This window comes from Poromitra crassiceps, assembly GCF_964638095.1.
Source record: "Poromitra crassiceps genome assembly, chromosome: 8".
Classification (NCBI taxonomy): Eukaryota; Metazoa; Chordata; class Actinopteri; order Beryciformes; family Melamphaidae; genus Poromitra; species Poromitra crassiceps.
In genome coordinates, this window is record NC_139629.1 from 44,099,970 (window position 1) to 44,117,469 (window position 17,500).

The 17,500-nt window shown below is 47.2% G+C and overlaps 1 protein-coding gene across 1 annotated transcript in view; it reads right to left on the minus strand.

Moving 5' to 3' along the window:
* The window catches only part of prdm16 (PR domain containing 16), a gene marked incomplete at its 3' end in the record, with an annotated part of 259,211 nt that overhangs the window by 8,615 nt on the left and 233,096 nt on the right, over positions 1–17,500 (minus strand). Inside the window, exons 6-13 of the mRNA XM_083641762.1 lie at positions 13,855–14,056; positions 13,559–13,724; positions 13,116–13,269; positions 10,470–12,135; positions 10,248–10,335; positions 6,407–6,579; positions 5,000–5,077; positions 466–635 (exon numbers count right to left, since the gene is read on the minus strand). Of these exons, the coding sequence (XP_083497888.1) occupies positions 466–635; positions 5,000–5,077; positions 6,407–6,579; positions 10,248–10,335; positions 10,470–12,135; positions 13,116–13,269; positions 13,559–13,724; positions 13,855–14,056 (2,697 nt within the window). The remainder of the gene's footprint in view (positions 1–465; positions 636–4,999; positions 5,078–6,406; positions 6,580–10,247; positions 10,336–10,469; positions 12,136–13,115; positions 13,270–13,558; positions 13,725–13,854; positions 14,057–17,500) is intronic.

The window sequence follows — 17,500 nt, forward strand, 5'->3', positions numbered from 1 at the left end:
TTAGGGTTTACACATTTATAATTCAGAGATGTTAACGCTACTGTGAAATAAAGTGAAAGCTCCAACACACAATATTTTAGTTCAAAATCTCTGTCTTATATCCATATTCAATGGCGTACGTCCATGCTGGATATAATAAATACAGTAGTTGTCAGATTGTTCTTGGCCACACACAGTAGGAATAGTACTGTAAGTGTGAATTTGTAAGAAAAGTGGTTTACTGCTTTGAAACCATTTGCCTCACCAAGCTAAACATTTACAGACATTTGCAGAGGTGAAGTCTTCAACAGGTCTGTCAACTTTTCCAAAACGGGTCATGTGAACCATTCATTATTCAGCCTACTGACAAAACACTACATACCAAATCCCTGTTTTAATCACTACAGTTGTAACTCAGACTTTTTCTCAGACAAGACTGAGCCAAACTTAACCAGTGCAAGGCACAGTTAGGTGTTGCCTACTGACCAGGGATGTTCTCGTGCTCGTGCTTCTTCAGATGGCGGTCCAGGTTGGTCTGCTGACCAAAGCAGCGGTTGCACAGGTGACACTTGAAGGGCTTCTCCTTGTTGTGGATGTTGCGAACGTGACGTTGGAGGTTGGACGAGATGCTGAATGAGCGGTCACAGTATTTACACCTGCCGAGAGAGGAGAGCGAGGGGTTAGGAGGAGAGCAGCAGGGGCACGTAACGAGAGTAAGAGACTGTCCTGAACCAGGCAGGGTTCAAGCCCCGGTGAGAAACAAGCTCACCTGATCTCTGAGGTCCCTGCAGATGGGGCCTTCAGGGATCAAGTGTAACAGTCAGAAGGACAGAGAGGTTGTAACAGTCAGAAGGACAGAGAGGTTGTAACAGTCAGAAGGACAGAGAGGTTGTAACAGTCAGAAGGACAGAGAGGTTGTAAAAGTCAGTAGGACAGAGAGGTTGTAACAGTCAGAAGGACAGAGAGGTTGTAACAGTCAGAAGGACAGAGAGGTTATAACAGTCAGAAGGACAGAGAGGTTCTAACAGTCAGAAGGACATGATAGGTTGTAACAGTCAGAAGGACAGAGAGGTTGTAACAGTCAGAAGGACATGATAGGTTGTAACAGTCAGAAGGACAGAGAGGTTGTAACAGTCAGAAGGACAGAGAGGTTGTAACAGTCAGAAGGACAGAGAGGTTGTAACAGTCAGAAGGACAGAGAGGTTGTAACAGTCAGAAGGACAGAGAGGTTGTAACAGTCAGAAGGACAGAGAGGTTGTAACAGTCAGAAGGACAGAGGTTGTAACAGTCAGAAGGACAGAGAGGTTGTAACAGTCAGAAGGACAGAGAGGTTGTAACAGTCAGAAGGACAGAGAGGTTCTAACAGTCAGAAGGACAGAGAGGTTGTAACAGTCAGAAGGACATGATAGGTTGTAACAGTCAGAAGGACATGATAGGTTGTAACAGTCAGAAGGACATGATAGGTTGTAACAGTCAGAAGGACAGAGAGGTTGTAACAGTCAGAGGGACAGAGAGGTTGTAACAGTCAGAAGGACAGAGAGGTTGTAACAGTCAGAAGGACATGATAGGTTGTAACAGTCAGAAGGACAGAGAGGTTGTAACAGTCAGAAGGACAGAGAGGTTGTAACAGTCAGAAGGACAGAGAGGTTGTAACAGTCAGAAGGACAGAGAGGTTGTAACAGTCAGAAGGACAGAGAGGTTGTAACAGTCAGAAGGACATGATAGGTTGTAACAGTCAGAAGGACAGAGAGGTTGTAACAGTCAGAAGGACATGATAGGTTGTAACAGTCAGAAGGACAGAGAGGTTGTAACAGTCAGAAGGACAGAGAGGTTGTAACAGTCAGAAGGACAGAGAGGTTGTAACAGTCAGAAGGACAGAGGTTGTAACAGTCAGAAGGACAGAGAGGTTGTAACAGTCAGAAGGACAGAGGTTGTAACAGTCAGAAGGACAGAGAGGTTGTAACAGTCAGAAGGACAGAGAGGTTGTAACAGTCAGAAGGACAGAGAGGTTGTAACAGTCAGAAGGACAGAGGTTGTAACAGTCAGAAGGACAGAGAGGTTGTAACAGTCAGAAGGACAGAGAGGTTGTAACAGTCAGAAGGACAGAGAGGTTGTAACAGTCAGAAGGACAGAGAGGTTGTAACAGTCAGAAGGACAGAGAGGTTATAACAGTCAGAAGGACAGAGAGGTTGTAACAGTCAGAAGGACAGAGAGGTTGTAACAGTCAGAAGGACATGATAGGTTGTAACAGTCAGAAGGACAGAGGTTCTAACAGTCAGAAGGACATGATAGGTTGTAACAGTCAGAAGGACAGAGAGGTTCTAACAGTCAGAAGGACAGAGAGGTTGTAACAGTCAGAAGGACAGAGAGGTTGTAACAGTCAGAAGGACAGAGAGGTTGTAACAGTCAGAAGGACAGAGAGGTTGTAACAGTCAGAAGGACAGAGAGGTTGTAACAGTCAGAAGGACAGAGAGGTTGTAACAGTCAGAAGGACAGAGAGGTTGTAACAGTCAGAAGGACAGAGAGGTTGTAACAGTCAGAAGGACATGATAGGTTGTAACAGTCAGAAGGACAGAGAGGTTGTAACAGTCAGAAGGACAGAGAGGTTGTAACAGTCAGAAGGACAGAGAGGTTGTAACAGTCAGAAGGACAGAGAGGTTCTAACAGTCAGAAGGACAGAGAGGTTCTAACAGTCAGAAGGACAGAGAGGTTGTAACAGTCAGAAGGACAGAGAGGTTCTAACAGTCAGAAGGACAGAGAGGTTGTAACAGTCAGAAGGACATGATAGGTTGTAACAGTCAGAAGGACAGAGAGGTTGTAACAGTCAGAAGGACAGAGAGGTTCTAACAGTCAGAAGGACAGAGAGGTTATAACAGTCAGAAGGACAGAGAGGTTCTAACAGTCAGAAGGACAGAGAGGTTGTAACAGTCAGAAGGACAGAGAGGTTGTAACAGTCAGAAGGACAGAGAGGTTGTAACAGTCAGAAGGACAGAGAGGTTGTAACAGTCAGAAGGACAGAGAGGTTGTAACAGTCAGAAGGACATGATAGGTTGTAACAGTCAGAAGGACAGAGAGGTTGTAACAGTCAGAAGGACAGAGAGGTTGTAACAGTCAGAAGGACAGAGAGGTTGTAACAGTCAGAAGGACAGAGAGGTTGTAACAGTCAGAAGGACATGATAGGTTGTAACAGTCAGAAGGACAGAGAGGTTGTAACAGTCAGAAGGACAGAGAGGTTGTAACAGTCAGAAGGACATGATAGGTTGTAACAGTCAGAAGGACAGAGAGGTTGTAACAGTCAGAAGGACAGAGAGGTTGTAACAGTCAGAAGGACAGAGGTTGTAACAGTCAGAAGGACAAAGGTTGTAACAGTCAGAAGGACAGAGAGGTTGTAACAGTCAGAAGGACAGAGAGGTTGTAACAGTCAGAAGGACAGAGAGGTTGTAACAGTCAGAAGGACAGAGAGGTTGTAACAGTCAGAAGGACAGAGAGGTTGTAACAGTCAGAAGGACAGAGGTTGTAACAGTCAGAAGGACAGAGAGGTTGTAACAGTCAGAAGGACAGAGAGGTTGTAACAGTCAGAAGGACAGAGGTTGTAACAGTCAGAAGGACAGAGAGGTTATAACAGTCAGAAGGACAGAGAGGTTGTAACAGTCAGAAGGACAGAGGTTGTAACAGTCAGAAGGACAGAGGTTGTAACAGTCAGAAGGACAGAGGTTGTAACAGTCAGAAGGACAGAGAGGTTGTAACAGTCAGAAGGACAGATAGGTTGTAACAGTCAGAAGGACAGAGGTTGTAACAGTCAGAAGGACAGAGAGGTTATAACAGTCAGAAGGACAGAGAGGTTGTAACAGTCAGAAGGACAGAGGTTGTAACAGTCAGAAGGACAGAGGTTGTAACAGTCAGAAGGACAGAGGTTGTAACAGTCAGAAGGACAGAGAGGTTGTAACAGTCAGAAGGACAGAGGTTGTAACAGTCAGAAGGACAGAGAGGTGGAGAATGAACATGGAAAAATAGAAAGTGTAACTGTGAGAGAAGTGTGGTGAAGGGCTGCTAAATGAGCTCTGTGTTCCATGTTGTGTAAACAGTCATCAGCAGACCTACAAGGCTTTTGGGTCTAGTGGGCCAAACTAAATCTTTTCATCTCAGCACGGCTTAAGTGGTTTTACAACGACATTTGTTGCTACTGTCTCAACACACACAACACACATAAGCAATGGGGCATGTCTGCAGGCAATGTGTACAACCGCAGGCGCACGCACGCACGCGCACGCACACGCACACACACACACACACACACACACACACACACACACACACACACACACACAGCCCATCTTGCAAGCTCAGTGTTCACAGCTATTTATTCTTTCTTCTTTATTGTGTTGCTTGGCTCTTTTCAGTAATACCACTACATTAGAGGCAAAGTGAACATCACTTCCTGCTTCAGCACTGTACCAGAGATTTTCATCCGCAGTTTATTTTCCCATAGACATTTCGTAAAATGCTTATAAAAATAGTTTTACTTGGTCAAACTAAATGGTTCAGCTATATTTCGAATCGGGAGAGATGATAGAACATTTCACTCGGACCAAAACAACATAGAATTTTTTTTCTTCTTTAAAGTGATTTTTTTTTAATGTTTTGGTCCGAGTGAAATGTTATGCGCCCTCTCCTGTTTCTAAATATCTCTCTCTCTACCACTCCAATTAGTAGGGGATGCTTAAAAAAAAGGCTTGGTTAGAATTGGTTAGAATCTGTTCTAAATGGCTGTAGAGTTACTGTGTACACATGAATAACAGCATAGACACACATCTAACCATCATGTACAAGCAGCATCTGACTCATCTTGAGTGACAAAAGCAGTGAGGAAAGAGAGTCACTTCCTACATTGTTGTACTGATATAGCACCTGATGTTATGTCTACATACAGCAGCCATGAGTCTGTCACAAACATGTGACAAAGAATAGAATAGAATAGAATAGAATAGAATAGAATAGAATAGAATAGAATAGAATGTACCTGTAGGGTTGTTCCCCTGTGTGTGTCCGCAAGTGTCTGGTGAGGTTTGCTGAACGAGGGAAGATTTTCCCACAGTACCTGGAGGGGAGAATGGACAGAAAGGCAGGCATGAAGAAAAAGGAAGAAAGCTAACATGACGTTGCACCATAGGGAACATACCTGCAGGTATAACATGACGTTGCACCATAGGGAACATACCTGCAGGTATAACATGACGTTGCACCACAGGGAACATACCTGCAGGTATAACATGACGTTGCACCACAGGGAACATACCTGCAGGTATAACATGACGTTGCACCATAGGGAACATACCTGCAGGTGTAACATGACGTTGCACCACAGGGAACATACCTGCAGGTATAACATGACGTTGCACCACAGGGAACATACCTGCAGGTATAACATGATGTTGCACCACAGGAAACATACCTGCAGGTATAACATGACGTTGCACCACAGGGAACATACCTGCAGGTATAACATGACGTTGCACCACAGGGAACATACCTGCAGGTATAACATGACGTTGCACCACAGGGAACATACCTGCAGGTATAACATGACGTTGCAGCACAGGGAACATACCTGCAGGTATAACATGACGTTGCACCACAGGGAACATACCTGCAGGTATAACATGACGTTGCACCACAGGGAACATACCTGCAGGTATAACATGACGTTGCACCATAGGGAACATACCTGCAGGTATAACATGACGTTGCACCACAGGGAACATACCTGCAGGTATAACATGACGTTGCACCATAGGGAACATACCTGCAGGTATAACATGACGTTGCACCACAGGGAACATACCTGCAGGTATAACATGACGTTGCACCATAGGGAACATACCTGCAGGTATAACATGACGTTGCACCACAGGGAACATACCTGCAGGTATAACATGACGTTGCACCATAGGGAACATACCTGCAGGTATAACATGACGTTGCACCACAGAGAACATACCTGCAGGTATAACATGACGTTGCACCACAGGGAACATACCTGCAGGTATAACATGACGTTGCACCACAGGGAACATACCTGCAGGTATAACATGACGTTGCACCACAGGAAACATACCTGCAGGTATAACATGACGTTGCACCACAGGGAACATACCTGCAGGTATAACATGACGTTGCACCATAGGGAACATACCTGCAGGTATAACATGACGTTGCACCATAGGGAACATACCTGCAGGTATAACATGACGTTGCACCACAGGGAACATACCTGCAGGTATAACATGACGTTGCACCACAGGGAACATACCTGCAGGTATAACATGACGTTGCACCATAGGGAACATACCTGCAGGTATAACATGACGTTGCACCACAGGGAACATACCTGCAGGTATAACATGACGTTGCACCATAGGGAACATACCTGCAGGTATAACGCTCCTTGCCCTTGCGGAGGATGGCGTCCGAGAGGGAGGGTGGCGGTGAGCGGAAGTTGAACAGTGGGTGGGCTGAGTGTTGCAGCGAATTGGGCGGCGCGTCCAGTTTCAGAGTGCCAAAGCTCTCCAGCTTCTCCGTCATGTTCTCCATGGCTGACATCTGAGGAGCAGGGACATGACAGGGTGAGGAGCAGGGACATGACAGGGTGAGGAGCAGGGACATGAGAGGGTGAGGAGCAGGGACATCGCAGGGTGAGAAGCAGGGACATGAAAGGGTGAGGAGCAGGGACATGACAGGGGGAGGAGCAGGGACATGACAGGGGGAGGAGCAGGGACATGAGAGGGTGAAGAGCAGGGACATGACAGGGGGAGGAGCAGGGACATGACAGGGGGAGGAGCAGGGACATGAGAGGGTGAAGAGCAGGGACATGACAGGGGGAGGAGCAGGGACATGACAGGGTGAAGAGCAGGGACATGACAGGGTGAGGAGCAGGGACATGACAGGGTGAGGAGCAGGGACATGACAGGGGGAGGAACAGGGACATGACAGGGTGAGGAGCAGGGACATGACAGGGGGAGGAGCAGGGACATGACAGGGTGAGGGGGGACATGAGTGGGATAAAGAATGATGTGGAGGATAGGGGGAAGGGGGGAGAGGGGGCACGGCGCTAAAACCATGGTGAAGGTAGAGCAGAGCCAAGAGACATTTCTTTAGAAATGGAAGAAATTGAGTGATCCAGAATAAGATTTTCTCAGTGGGGTCGGGGATTTGAACCAGCAACCCTGCGGCCAAAAAGCTCAGTGTAACTGTTCCGCCGGGAATCTGGTTGATCTTAATGTGTTAACAGAGACAAGAAAGAGAGCTGCAAACAAAGACACAATGTCAGAAAAAACAGAGACAGAGAGAGAGGGAGAGAGACATGGGGGGAGAGATAGAGAGAGAGAGAGAGAGAGATAATAGAGAGAGAGAAGGAGAGAGAGAGAGCGGAAGCCTTGAGGAAGCAGTATATCAGAGGTTAGCCTTGTTGATTGTGCTGTAGGGGAGTCACCTCTCTGACCTATTGCACATTCACAAACACTCAAGTACCATTCCTCCACCCACCACCACCCCCCTCCCCCACCACCACCATCCCCTGCTCCTCGGCCCCTCATCCCTGGCCTAAGACCACCACTTTGTTCTCTAGCCTTTCCCCTCTTCTGCCCGAGCTGCCGCAGGCCAGCTAACTGGCTCGACGAGGCCTTCAAGAGCCCCGATGGGAGCTGTACAATATGCTTTTCAGATACCCCTGACTGATAGCCACTTCCCCTCCCCGAGAAGCCTGTGAACAAAGGGGACCCGCTATGTAGGAGTTTATTTGCCAAAAACAAGCTTACATCCTTCCTTGTTTGGTGAATACGGGACGGCAGAGACACGGGGACAGACACTGCGTCTCGATGTGTTTATGCGCGCGCTGTGAGAACGGGGCGGAGGAGGGCCGGCGGGCTGATTCCGTCATGAGACCGAATTAGAGGTGGCATTGTGTTTGGGACGGCTGGGAGGATCACAGCTGAGACGCTCTCATGTCACATAGTGTTTTAACGACAAAGACTTTGCCCTATATTTCAATGATTAACCCATTGATACCTGATGCAGCATTTGTGTGCGTATCCCTTTAAGACCGCGAACCGCGTTCACGCGGTTCGCGGTCTTAAAGGGATATGCACACAAATGAGGGATATACACGCAAATGCTGCAGCAGGTATCAATGGGTTAAAGAGCGACATCATACAACAGTGTAGCCTACTCTGAGCCCACAGTGGCTCTGCCCAATATTTATGTTACCTCAACTTGATATTAGACATCATATGCAGGTGTCAGGAGAAGATGGGAGGAAGACAACATGTCACCAGTCAGATTCAAAGCTACAAAGCTGTAAGGACTTGGCACGCATTGTGAAGCAGCATCAATGTCCAAGCCACACACACATGAGTCATGATGACCTCTTCAGAAAGATAGTGAAGAACATGTGGTTAGCTTCATATGAATATTATTCATTGATATTAACAGACAGTTCTCTGAGATATTTGTGTTTGATGAACATAGTTGATTATGTAATTATTTTGCTTTGGTCATTACAGCAAAAAAGCTCCACATACATACATACATACATACATACATACATACATACATACATACATGCATACTGTACATACATACATACATACATACATACTATACATACATACATATATACAGATCCTTTCCAAACAATTAGAATATCATGGAAATACCATGGATAACCGTGGGCTTCAGCGGATTGTCAAGCAAAGACGATTCAAAACATTTGGCGGAGATTCAGAGGGAGTGGACTGAGGCGGGAGTCAGTCATAACTGAGAAGTAACTGCTGATTTTCTTCACACTATTCTAATTTCTTGAAATACTGTTTTGGGGGTTTTCTAGAGCTATAGGCCAAAATTATGAAAAATGAAACAAATAAAGGATAGACATATTTCACTTTGTGTGTAATGAATCTATAATCTATGAAAGTTTCACTTTGAAAGGAATTATGGAAAAAAACTAACTTTTCCATGATATTATAATTTTTTGGAAAGGATCTGTATATATATATACATACATACGCACGCGCACGCACGCACGCACGCACGCACGCACACACACACACACACACACACACACACACACACACACACACACACACACGCATGCATACATGCATACTGTACATACATACATACATACATACATACATACACATACATACATACATACACATGTGCAACATGAGTATGCAAATGCATGTGTGTGTGTGTGTGTATAAGTGTATCTGTCTGCATATGCACCAGTAAATGAGTGTATTGCAAACTCGCAATTGATAGAGGACCAAGATTTCCAGGTCAGATTAAACCGTTTCCCCGACGAGAGCCCCCCATTCTCCTGCACACAAACACAGGATGTCCTTGATGGACACAGCCAGCCAGCCAGCCAGAGAGAGAACAAACTATTAGCTGAGCCTGTGTGCTCCCAGTCCATGAAACAATGCCACAACTAAGATTAGCCGCTCGCTGCCCATTCAAACGCTTATTCTTCTTCTTTATTAATACTATCATTGCCTGTAATCAGGATTTGTGGAGGTGGAGGAGGTCTGGGGACAGTTGAACAATGTGACTGATTATCAAAGGAGGCGGCGATAACGGACCGTGTCTTCTGAAAGAGGTAGAAGTGGCGAGGTACAGAGGCGCCATTCAGTCAACAAAGGAAGAAATGGCACAGAACCCTTGAGAAAAGAACATCAACACTGTGGAATGATGGTGCTGCTCAGGGCCCGGCCCGATCAATTCAGGTTGAGCAGCGTGGGAGGCAGGAGGGAGGTCTTTTCACATAATACATGTTGAAAATAATAGCTGATGCTATCTGGGAATAAGCAGCCACTATGTCATACCATAAGCAGCCACTATGTCATACCATAAGCAGCCACTATGTCATACCATAAGCAGCCACTATGTCATACCATAAGCAGCCACTATGTCATACCTGGAGGCCAATATCCCCTGCTTGGGATTCCCTTGCTGTAGCTTTTTGTTCAACCTAGCATGTAGCATGAAAGTGCATTCTACCTAAGATCTTACCATGTCCCTTCCCTATATGGCAGATCTGAAGTGTGTGTGTGTGTGTGTGTGTGTGTGTGTGTGTGTGTGTGTGTGTGTGTGTGTGTGTGTGTGTGTGTGTGTGTGTGTGTGTGTGTGTGTGTGTGTGTGTGTGTGTGTGTGTGTGTGTGTGTGTGTGTGTGTGTGTGTGTGTGTGTGTGTGTGTTTGCAGTATGGCTGACCTGTGGGTGGAAGAGCAGCGGGGAGGGCCTGAGGAACTTCTCCTTCAGAGCTCCCACAGGGTCGAGTAGCTTCCTCTTCTCCACCCTGCTGGACCAACAGCGAGGCAAAAGGGTTACGTACCAAGGTCAGAGTTCAACACGGCAAATCTCTACCTCCTTGATTGATTTGACCTTGGTCATTATAGGAATGATCTTTTAATGGTCTACTTGGGGCTGAAATACCTGTATATGGGGTCCATGAAGAAAGCTGAGGGCTTGGCGTAGTGCAGGGGTGGCTGCTGTGGTGGCTGTGCCAGGGTGTGCTGGTGCTGGACCAAAGACTGGTGCAAGGACTGGGAATGTGGGTGTGGGTGTGGGTGTGGGTGCGGGTGCGGATGCCCAGTTGGGGGTTCCTCCTTGGCTAGAACCCCCTTGCTAACTCCATAGATGTGGTTCTTGCGATTCTGGGGCTCAGAGGCCACACCATTATGACCACCCCGGCTCCGGCTGCCAATGCTGAGATCCAGGGGCTGCTCCTCGCCACTAGACGTCACTAAGGGTCCACTACTGCTCCCACTACTACTGTTGGGGTTTGAGGGCTTTGTTGGGGTGGGAGGAGCAATCTTGGTCTCCTTGGTCTTGGTAGTGAGATCAAATGGTGACTCTGTGGTGGCAGCAGGAGGAGCTCCTGGCGCAACAGGAACCATTTTGTGCAGTTGCTCGCGCGGTGACTTGGGCTCAGGCTTGAAGAACATGCTAGGGTTGAGGGTGCCTCGGTCAGTGCTGAAGGGATAGAGGGAGTGGGGGAAGTTGGGCAGGAACTGGAAGGGGAACATGGAATGGTAGGGCAATGGACCCATCTTCTTCTCTTGATGAAGACCCATCAAACCTGGACCAAAATATTTCTCAGCAATAGAAGCAATGGCTTTGATGGAATCAGTGGTGGCATTGGCATTTGAGGGCGGGAGTGCTTGCTCATCAGGCGGAGGGAAGAAGGAGTGCTGGGATGATGAAAAGAAGGGGCGATCGAGGCCGAGGCCCCCCGAGCTAGACACGGCAGATACCAACACACTGTTCATGTCTTCTGACCGGTTGCCTTCTTGACCCGATACTGCCCCAGAGGGCTTCCTCCTTTTACCACTTCGCTCGCGTTCACTCTCTCCGTCACTCTCCAGGTCAGAACCATCACCCGAAGCGGTACCAGTAGTGGTGTCCAAATCTGTCCCACTTGTCGTATTAACATCTTCAAGGTCACTACCATCGGACATGTCTGCCATCTTGGATTTTGGCTTAGCTTCTCCACCGGAAGACACGTCCAGTTTGTTCTCTCTCTCTTTGTCGTCCACCTGACTCAAATTGTTACCTCCATTGTTGTTGTTGTTCATGGCGCTAACCAAGGAGAGCGGAGGGCCATCTAGGGGGCCCCGAGTCAGCTTCCCTTCCTGACTGCTGCCGCCGCCCAGGGGGCTCTTGAGCAGATGACTAGGAGGCAGTAAGGGCGGTCGGGCGTACAGTGATGGAAAGATGCCCGGGAAACCATGCGAGAGCGACGAGAAGCCGTGAGGTCCTGGGGAGAAGGTTAGGCCGGCGTGAGGGTGAGGGCGGGAGGGAAAGTAGTCAGTGAAGCCCAAACCTGAGTGGTTTAGGCCCGGATGGTGGGGGTGGTGGTGGGACTTAACCTTTGCCATGATGGGACTCGAGCTCATGGGGATGCCAGCGGTGAACATCCCCGCCGGAGAGCCATAATGGTTCTTGCCCTCGCAGAAGCGCCGGTGCTTGTTGAGGGAGGAGGTAGTGCTGAACATCTGCCCACAGTCCTTGCACTTGATCTGGGTTCGGCAGTCGGCGTGCATGCGCTTGTGGCGGCAGAGGTTGGAGAACTGGGTGTAGGATTTGTGGCACACCTCGCCTGGGGGAGCAAGAGGACACAGCCCATCAGGGCCTGGTTAAACCCATTTAAACACTGTCTCTAATTCCGTGTACAAAATCAAACAAGATATACATCAGGATGTCAAGTGCATGATGAAAGATGAGGAACAGATCCTGTTTGAATCACACCCACCACTCCTTCTGCGCACGAAGCTCAAAACAACAAACGGACCAAATGCGTATTTATTTATCTACAACTTGTACCGCTCACTAAATATAGAGCATTGCGCGAGGCGGATCATTCAATACAGGATGGACATATGCATTTTGTTACTCTGAAGACCACAAGAAAAACAATCTGTTTATGAGCCATCTTTGAAAATGACATAATGTGCATTATTCTTGCATTGTTTCATTATGCCCATGTAGCTGCAAACACATGAGAAGAGGATCTGAGGAACTGAGGAGGAGGGTTTGCAGGTGGACACATTGTATGTGGTCAATTATATTGCTGCAACATTAACATTAAAGGTGAACAGTGAACATCTTCTCACCTCCCCTGATGGACTGTAATTATTATTATTATTATTATGTTTCTTATCTCTTTATCTGTGTGCACCCCCATTGATTCTATGGATTGTCTCTGTGCGCTGCCTCGTAGCACCTAAGTCCTGTTGGACCAGAACTTAGCTGATGATGGCACTTACTCTCATTGTTCTCATCCGACGAGAACCTTGCTCGTTGTATTAAATCTCATATGTATGTGGCTTTGGATAAAAGCATCTGCCAAATGACAAATTGTAAAACTGTACTGTTACATGCATTGTTACATGCATTGTTACATGCATTGTTACATGCTTTGATATATGCATTGTTACATGCATTGTTATATGCATTATGACTCACTGTCTCAGTGAGGCTGGCTCAGACGATGTAATGAAGTGAGGAGAGAGAGAGAGAGAGAGAGAGGTAGAAGAAAAGGGACTATTGGGGACTCTGATTCCCAAAGCTGTCACTTACAGATAAAGGGTTTGACACTGCTGTGGATGTGCTTATGCTGCTTGAGGCCTGAGGAGGTGGCAAACGTCTTGCCACACTCCGGACACGTGTGGGCGCGCGCCCCCACGTGCTGCGAGCGGATGTGACGCTGAAGGTTGCTGGGATCTGTGAACACCTGCGGGGGGGCAAAGCAACGATTGCCGACGTTTGAAATGAACATGCACAAAAAGACGATGTATAGTTTGATAATGCCAGAAAAATCAATCGTCCCCCCCCTCGTATTTTGTGTTGGCTTCTTTAGCACTGGCAATGAAAGTGCATTTTCATTGCTGTCATATCTATATAAGGTATATATATGCTGTTTCTTCATCATTATTCCATCTAGGTCCAAGCGTAAAAAAATAACAAGACTAGCAGAATTTCCAAAGCAGATAAAGCCTGTGTGTCCTGTGTGCACAACTTACGTGCTGGGTGTGCTGTACCTTATCGCAATTTTCACACTCAAAGCGCTTGCCACTGTCGTGCGACATCTGGTGCCGGATGAGGTTGGACTTCCAGTTGAAGGCTTTGGGGCACTGGTCACACTTGTACTCTCTCTCCTCCGTGTGGACTATCATGTGTTGGCCCAGACTTTGATGCGGAAGAGGGTAAAGTTCATCATCAGTGAAGAAGACATGACATCGGGAAAACACTCAAAACAGGGAATAAGGGCGTGTGTGTAGGTGACTCGGGAAAAGCCTCGTCAACGTGTCTTGTGTACCTGTACTCGTTTGGGAAGATCTTCTCGCAGTCTTTGCACTCGTGCACGGGCTCGTCGCTGTCCTCGCGCTCCTGCTTGAAGTCCTCGCTCAGCGTGTCGAAGAGAGAGCCGGCGCTGGAGCACGAGTACTTCTGGTGCCGCCGCAGCTCCAGAGCCGAGGGGAACAGCTCGTCACAGTCTTCACAGCGGTACATCTGCTCATCTGTGTACGCACGCACACACACACACACACACACACACAGAACACCGAAAGTCATTGAGTAATTCAGTTGACTATTTGTATACATGTACAAAATTGGAGCATGTTATGATGTGTATAATGCCACATCTAATAGTTTGTAATAATATGGTGTTTCTAAGAACAATTCTCGACATCTTGGGGACGTGTCGGTTGGCTGATCCAGGTGTTCACTAGAACTCTTGTAGTGTCCATCTGCCTCAAGAAGCTAGATCCAAGTATCCCATCGCAAATAACAGCTGTTAAGCTCCGACACTAAACAAGAACACAAATCTATGCGTGTGTTTACCTCTCTCTTGGTTACTTACAGACAATCAGACTGCCGTTTAAACGGTAAAAGCGGCAATCGTCCAATTGGCATTCACATAAAATGGAAATCAATTAGCAGTGATATGTAGCCTTCATTAACACGGTTAATTGCCTGTTAAGGCCAGCGGTTGCTGCGACTGCAGGTATAATAGCACACAGGGGAAACAATAGGGGGCCGGACCTCCCTTTCCATGTTGATAACCTTTAGAATACTTCTCACCACCAAGGTCAAACGCATAAAACGCAGGCCAACTTTTTCAATGGCGAGTTCCTGAGTCCGACGCCAAGTTCAACAGCTCAGGGAAAAGCCCACTGCAGTGTTTGTGTGCACGTCTGTGTGTGTGTGTGTGCGCGCGCGCGCATGTGTGTGTGTGTGTGTGTGTGTGTGTGTGTGTGCGTGCTCGTGCGTGTGCATATGTTTATGTGAACGTTTCCAAAAAGAAAGAGCCATGAGGAACAGAAATAAGCAGGGGGCAAAGTGGCGCCTACCCCCTGGTGATTTGAGCACCACCCCGCCTTAGCGTGACCCAGGCCGCGCACGGCACGAGTCGGACCCCCAGGTGTCCATAGCGTGACCCAGGCCGCGCACGGCACAAGTCGGACCCCCAGGTGTCCATAGCGTGACCCAGGCCGCGCACGGCACGAGTCGGACCCCCAGGTGTCCATAGCGTGACCCAGGCCGCGCACGGCACGAGTCGGACCCCCAGGTATCCCCGACACACACCGCACACACCCATCCATCACTTCGAGCCAAGCTAAATGAGTTGATCCAAAATGACTTACAGTGCTACGGCTCACCTGTTTCCTACCATGTGACCGTTTATCCAGCTGGAACTTCTTGGACGCATTAAAAGGGCATTAGTGTAGCAACATCAATGTGTCTGACCTTGGGGGATATGGCTAAACGCCCTTCTGGTCAATGGGCCATTCCACTGAACTTGCATGCTAAGCTAACTATAGTGCACTTTGACACCTGCTGTGTTGCACAATATTTTACGGAAAGTGAGTGTTTTACTGTGAAGTCGGTTATGATTCACTCCGCTGCGAAAACATCTCCACGCTCAGAAGCTTTTTTGTGTCACCTGAGGGAAATAATATTCCAATAAGGAAAGGGTTGAGAAAGTGCTAACTGAGGCGTCATTACATAGAAGTAGACTAAACAAAAGTACTGAAGGCTTTCAAAACCGGTTAGGACAGGTGCTGCGAGGTCCTCTGAAAGCTGCTTATCCTGAGGTTTACAGTGTAACAAGATGTCCGCTATACTGTACGGCCTATAGCACACTCAAGCAAGCGTATAGTGTTGAAGTAAAGATGCACGTAAATAAAGGTGTGTGTGTGTGTGTGTGTGTGTGTGTGTGTGAAGGTGGCTGTGTTTCTTCAGTGAGATCTGGCTGGGAGAGTCTGGCTGGGAGGGGGGCTGCTTATAAAGGGGAGACTAATAGCTCTCTGGGAGACGAAGGGAAGCACAATTATGTGCAGTTTAGCGGCTAATCTGGGAGCATGGGTGAGGTCTCCGGGGACTCCTCAAGTCCTCTACTTCAAATTCCTTCTCCGATAAGCCAGACAGAGAGAGGAGGGCTCCACTGCCAAGCTCCCACTCAGCCATCTACCTTACACACACGCACACGCGCACACACACACGGACGCACGTACGCACGCACACACACACACACATGCACACACACACACACACACACACACACACACACAGACACACACACACACACACTCAGAGAGAGGCTCACAAAACATTCACACACGTAGGCAAAGGTGGACTGTGAGTCTTCTCTATCTCTCTCTTTGTCTCTCTCACTCTCTCTCTCTCTCACTCACTCACACACACACACACACACACACACACACACACACACACACACAGAGGCACTCAAAAAAAACATTCACACACATCCTTACAGGTGGATTGCCTCCTCACTCTGCCTCACCCCTCTCTCTCTCTCACACACACACACACACACACACACACACACACACACACACACACACACACACACACACACACACACGCACGCACGCACACACACGCACTTGCAGAATATACTGACTCAGCACAAATCATTATAGCCCTCTCTATCTCACTCTTCCAACATGCCATGCAGTCTGTTTCTTTTCAATAATCCAGTTTGCTTTCCACTCCTCCCTGTTTCACTCTTTCTTCAGTCTGTCCTGTTCCTTTGGCAGAAAGATCTGAGCTCAACTATCATACAGGAGGAGGGTGGGGGGTGGGGGGGACATTTGGTGTATAACAGAACATCTCATGAACATCTTGTTCTCTCCCCACCGTTTTATAATCCATGACAAGTCAAAGTAATCAGGTTTTTTTCTGCCGTGGTTCCAGAAAGACTGGAAACACAACAAAACAATGTTACCTGACAACCCCACTTCACCGCAATAAGTCCAAGATGTTTGGAGAAACGCAGCGGAACTACGGCCCCTTTTCCGCTCAAGTGAACTTTGAAAGAGAAGCCCAGATCGAAACTGAATAGCTTTCAAAGTTAGATGGTGAGATAAAAATATTGGACATATTCAATTTGACGCATGAGGCATGGTTGAAAGGTCGTGCGCGGTGAGAGTCCGGTTACCCGCTCAAAGGGAGGAGGGGGGCGGACGGGAGGAGCACCTGAAATGTGACGCATTTTGAAATGCGAGGCAATTTGCGGACAGGTAGGCGTCGATGATTGGATACAGCTAGGGTCTTGCTTAAGAAAAATCATTATAGGGATAAAAAATCAGGCAAAAAAGAAAAATCAAATGTAGCCTATAAGCCATATCCAAAAGGATCACATATCAAGGGAACACTCAGGGCCAGCTGTTTATTTAGGACAATGACACTGACCAAAATATGCTAATAATGATTATAAGTTTTGTCAATCATCAGTATCCCACCCCCATAGAAAGGTTACACTTTTTTTTCATAATGGTGCTTCGTTTGAGCCATATAATAGATTATAATAGATAAATAAATAAATAAATAAATAAATAAATAAATACATAAATAAACAAACGAGACAATTAAATATACCCCGTTCATTTATTTTTTATATATATATATTTTAGAAGAGCACATGTGTTAAATGCTAC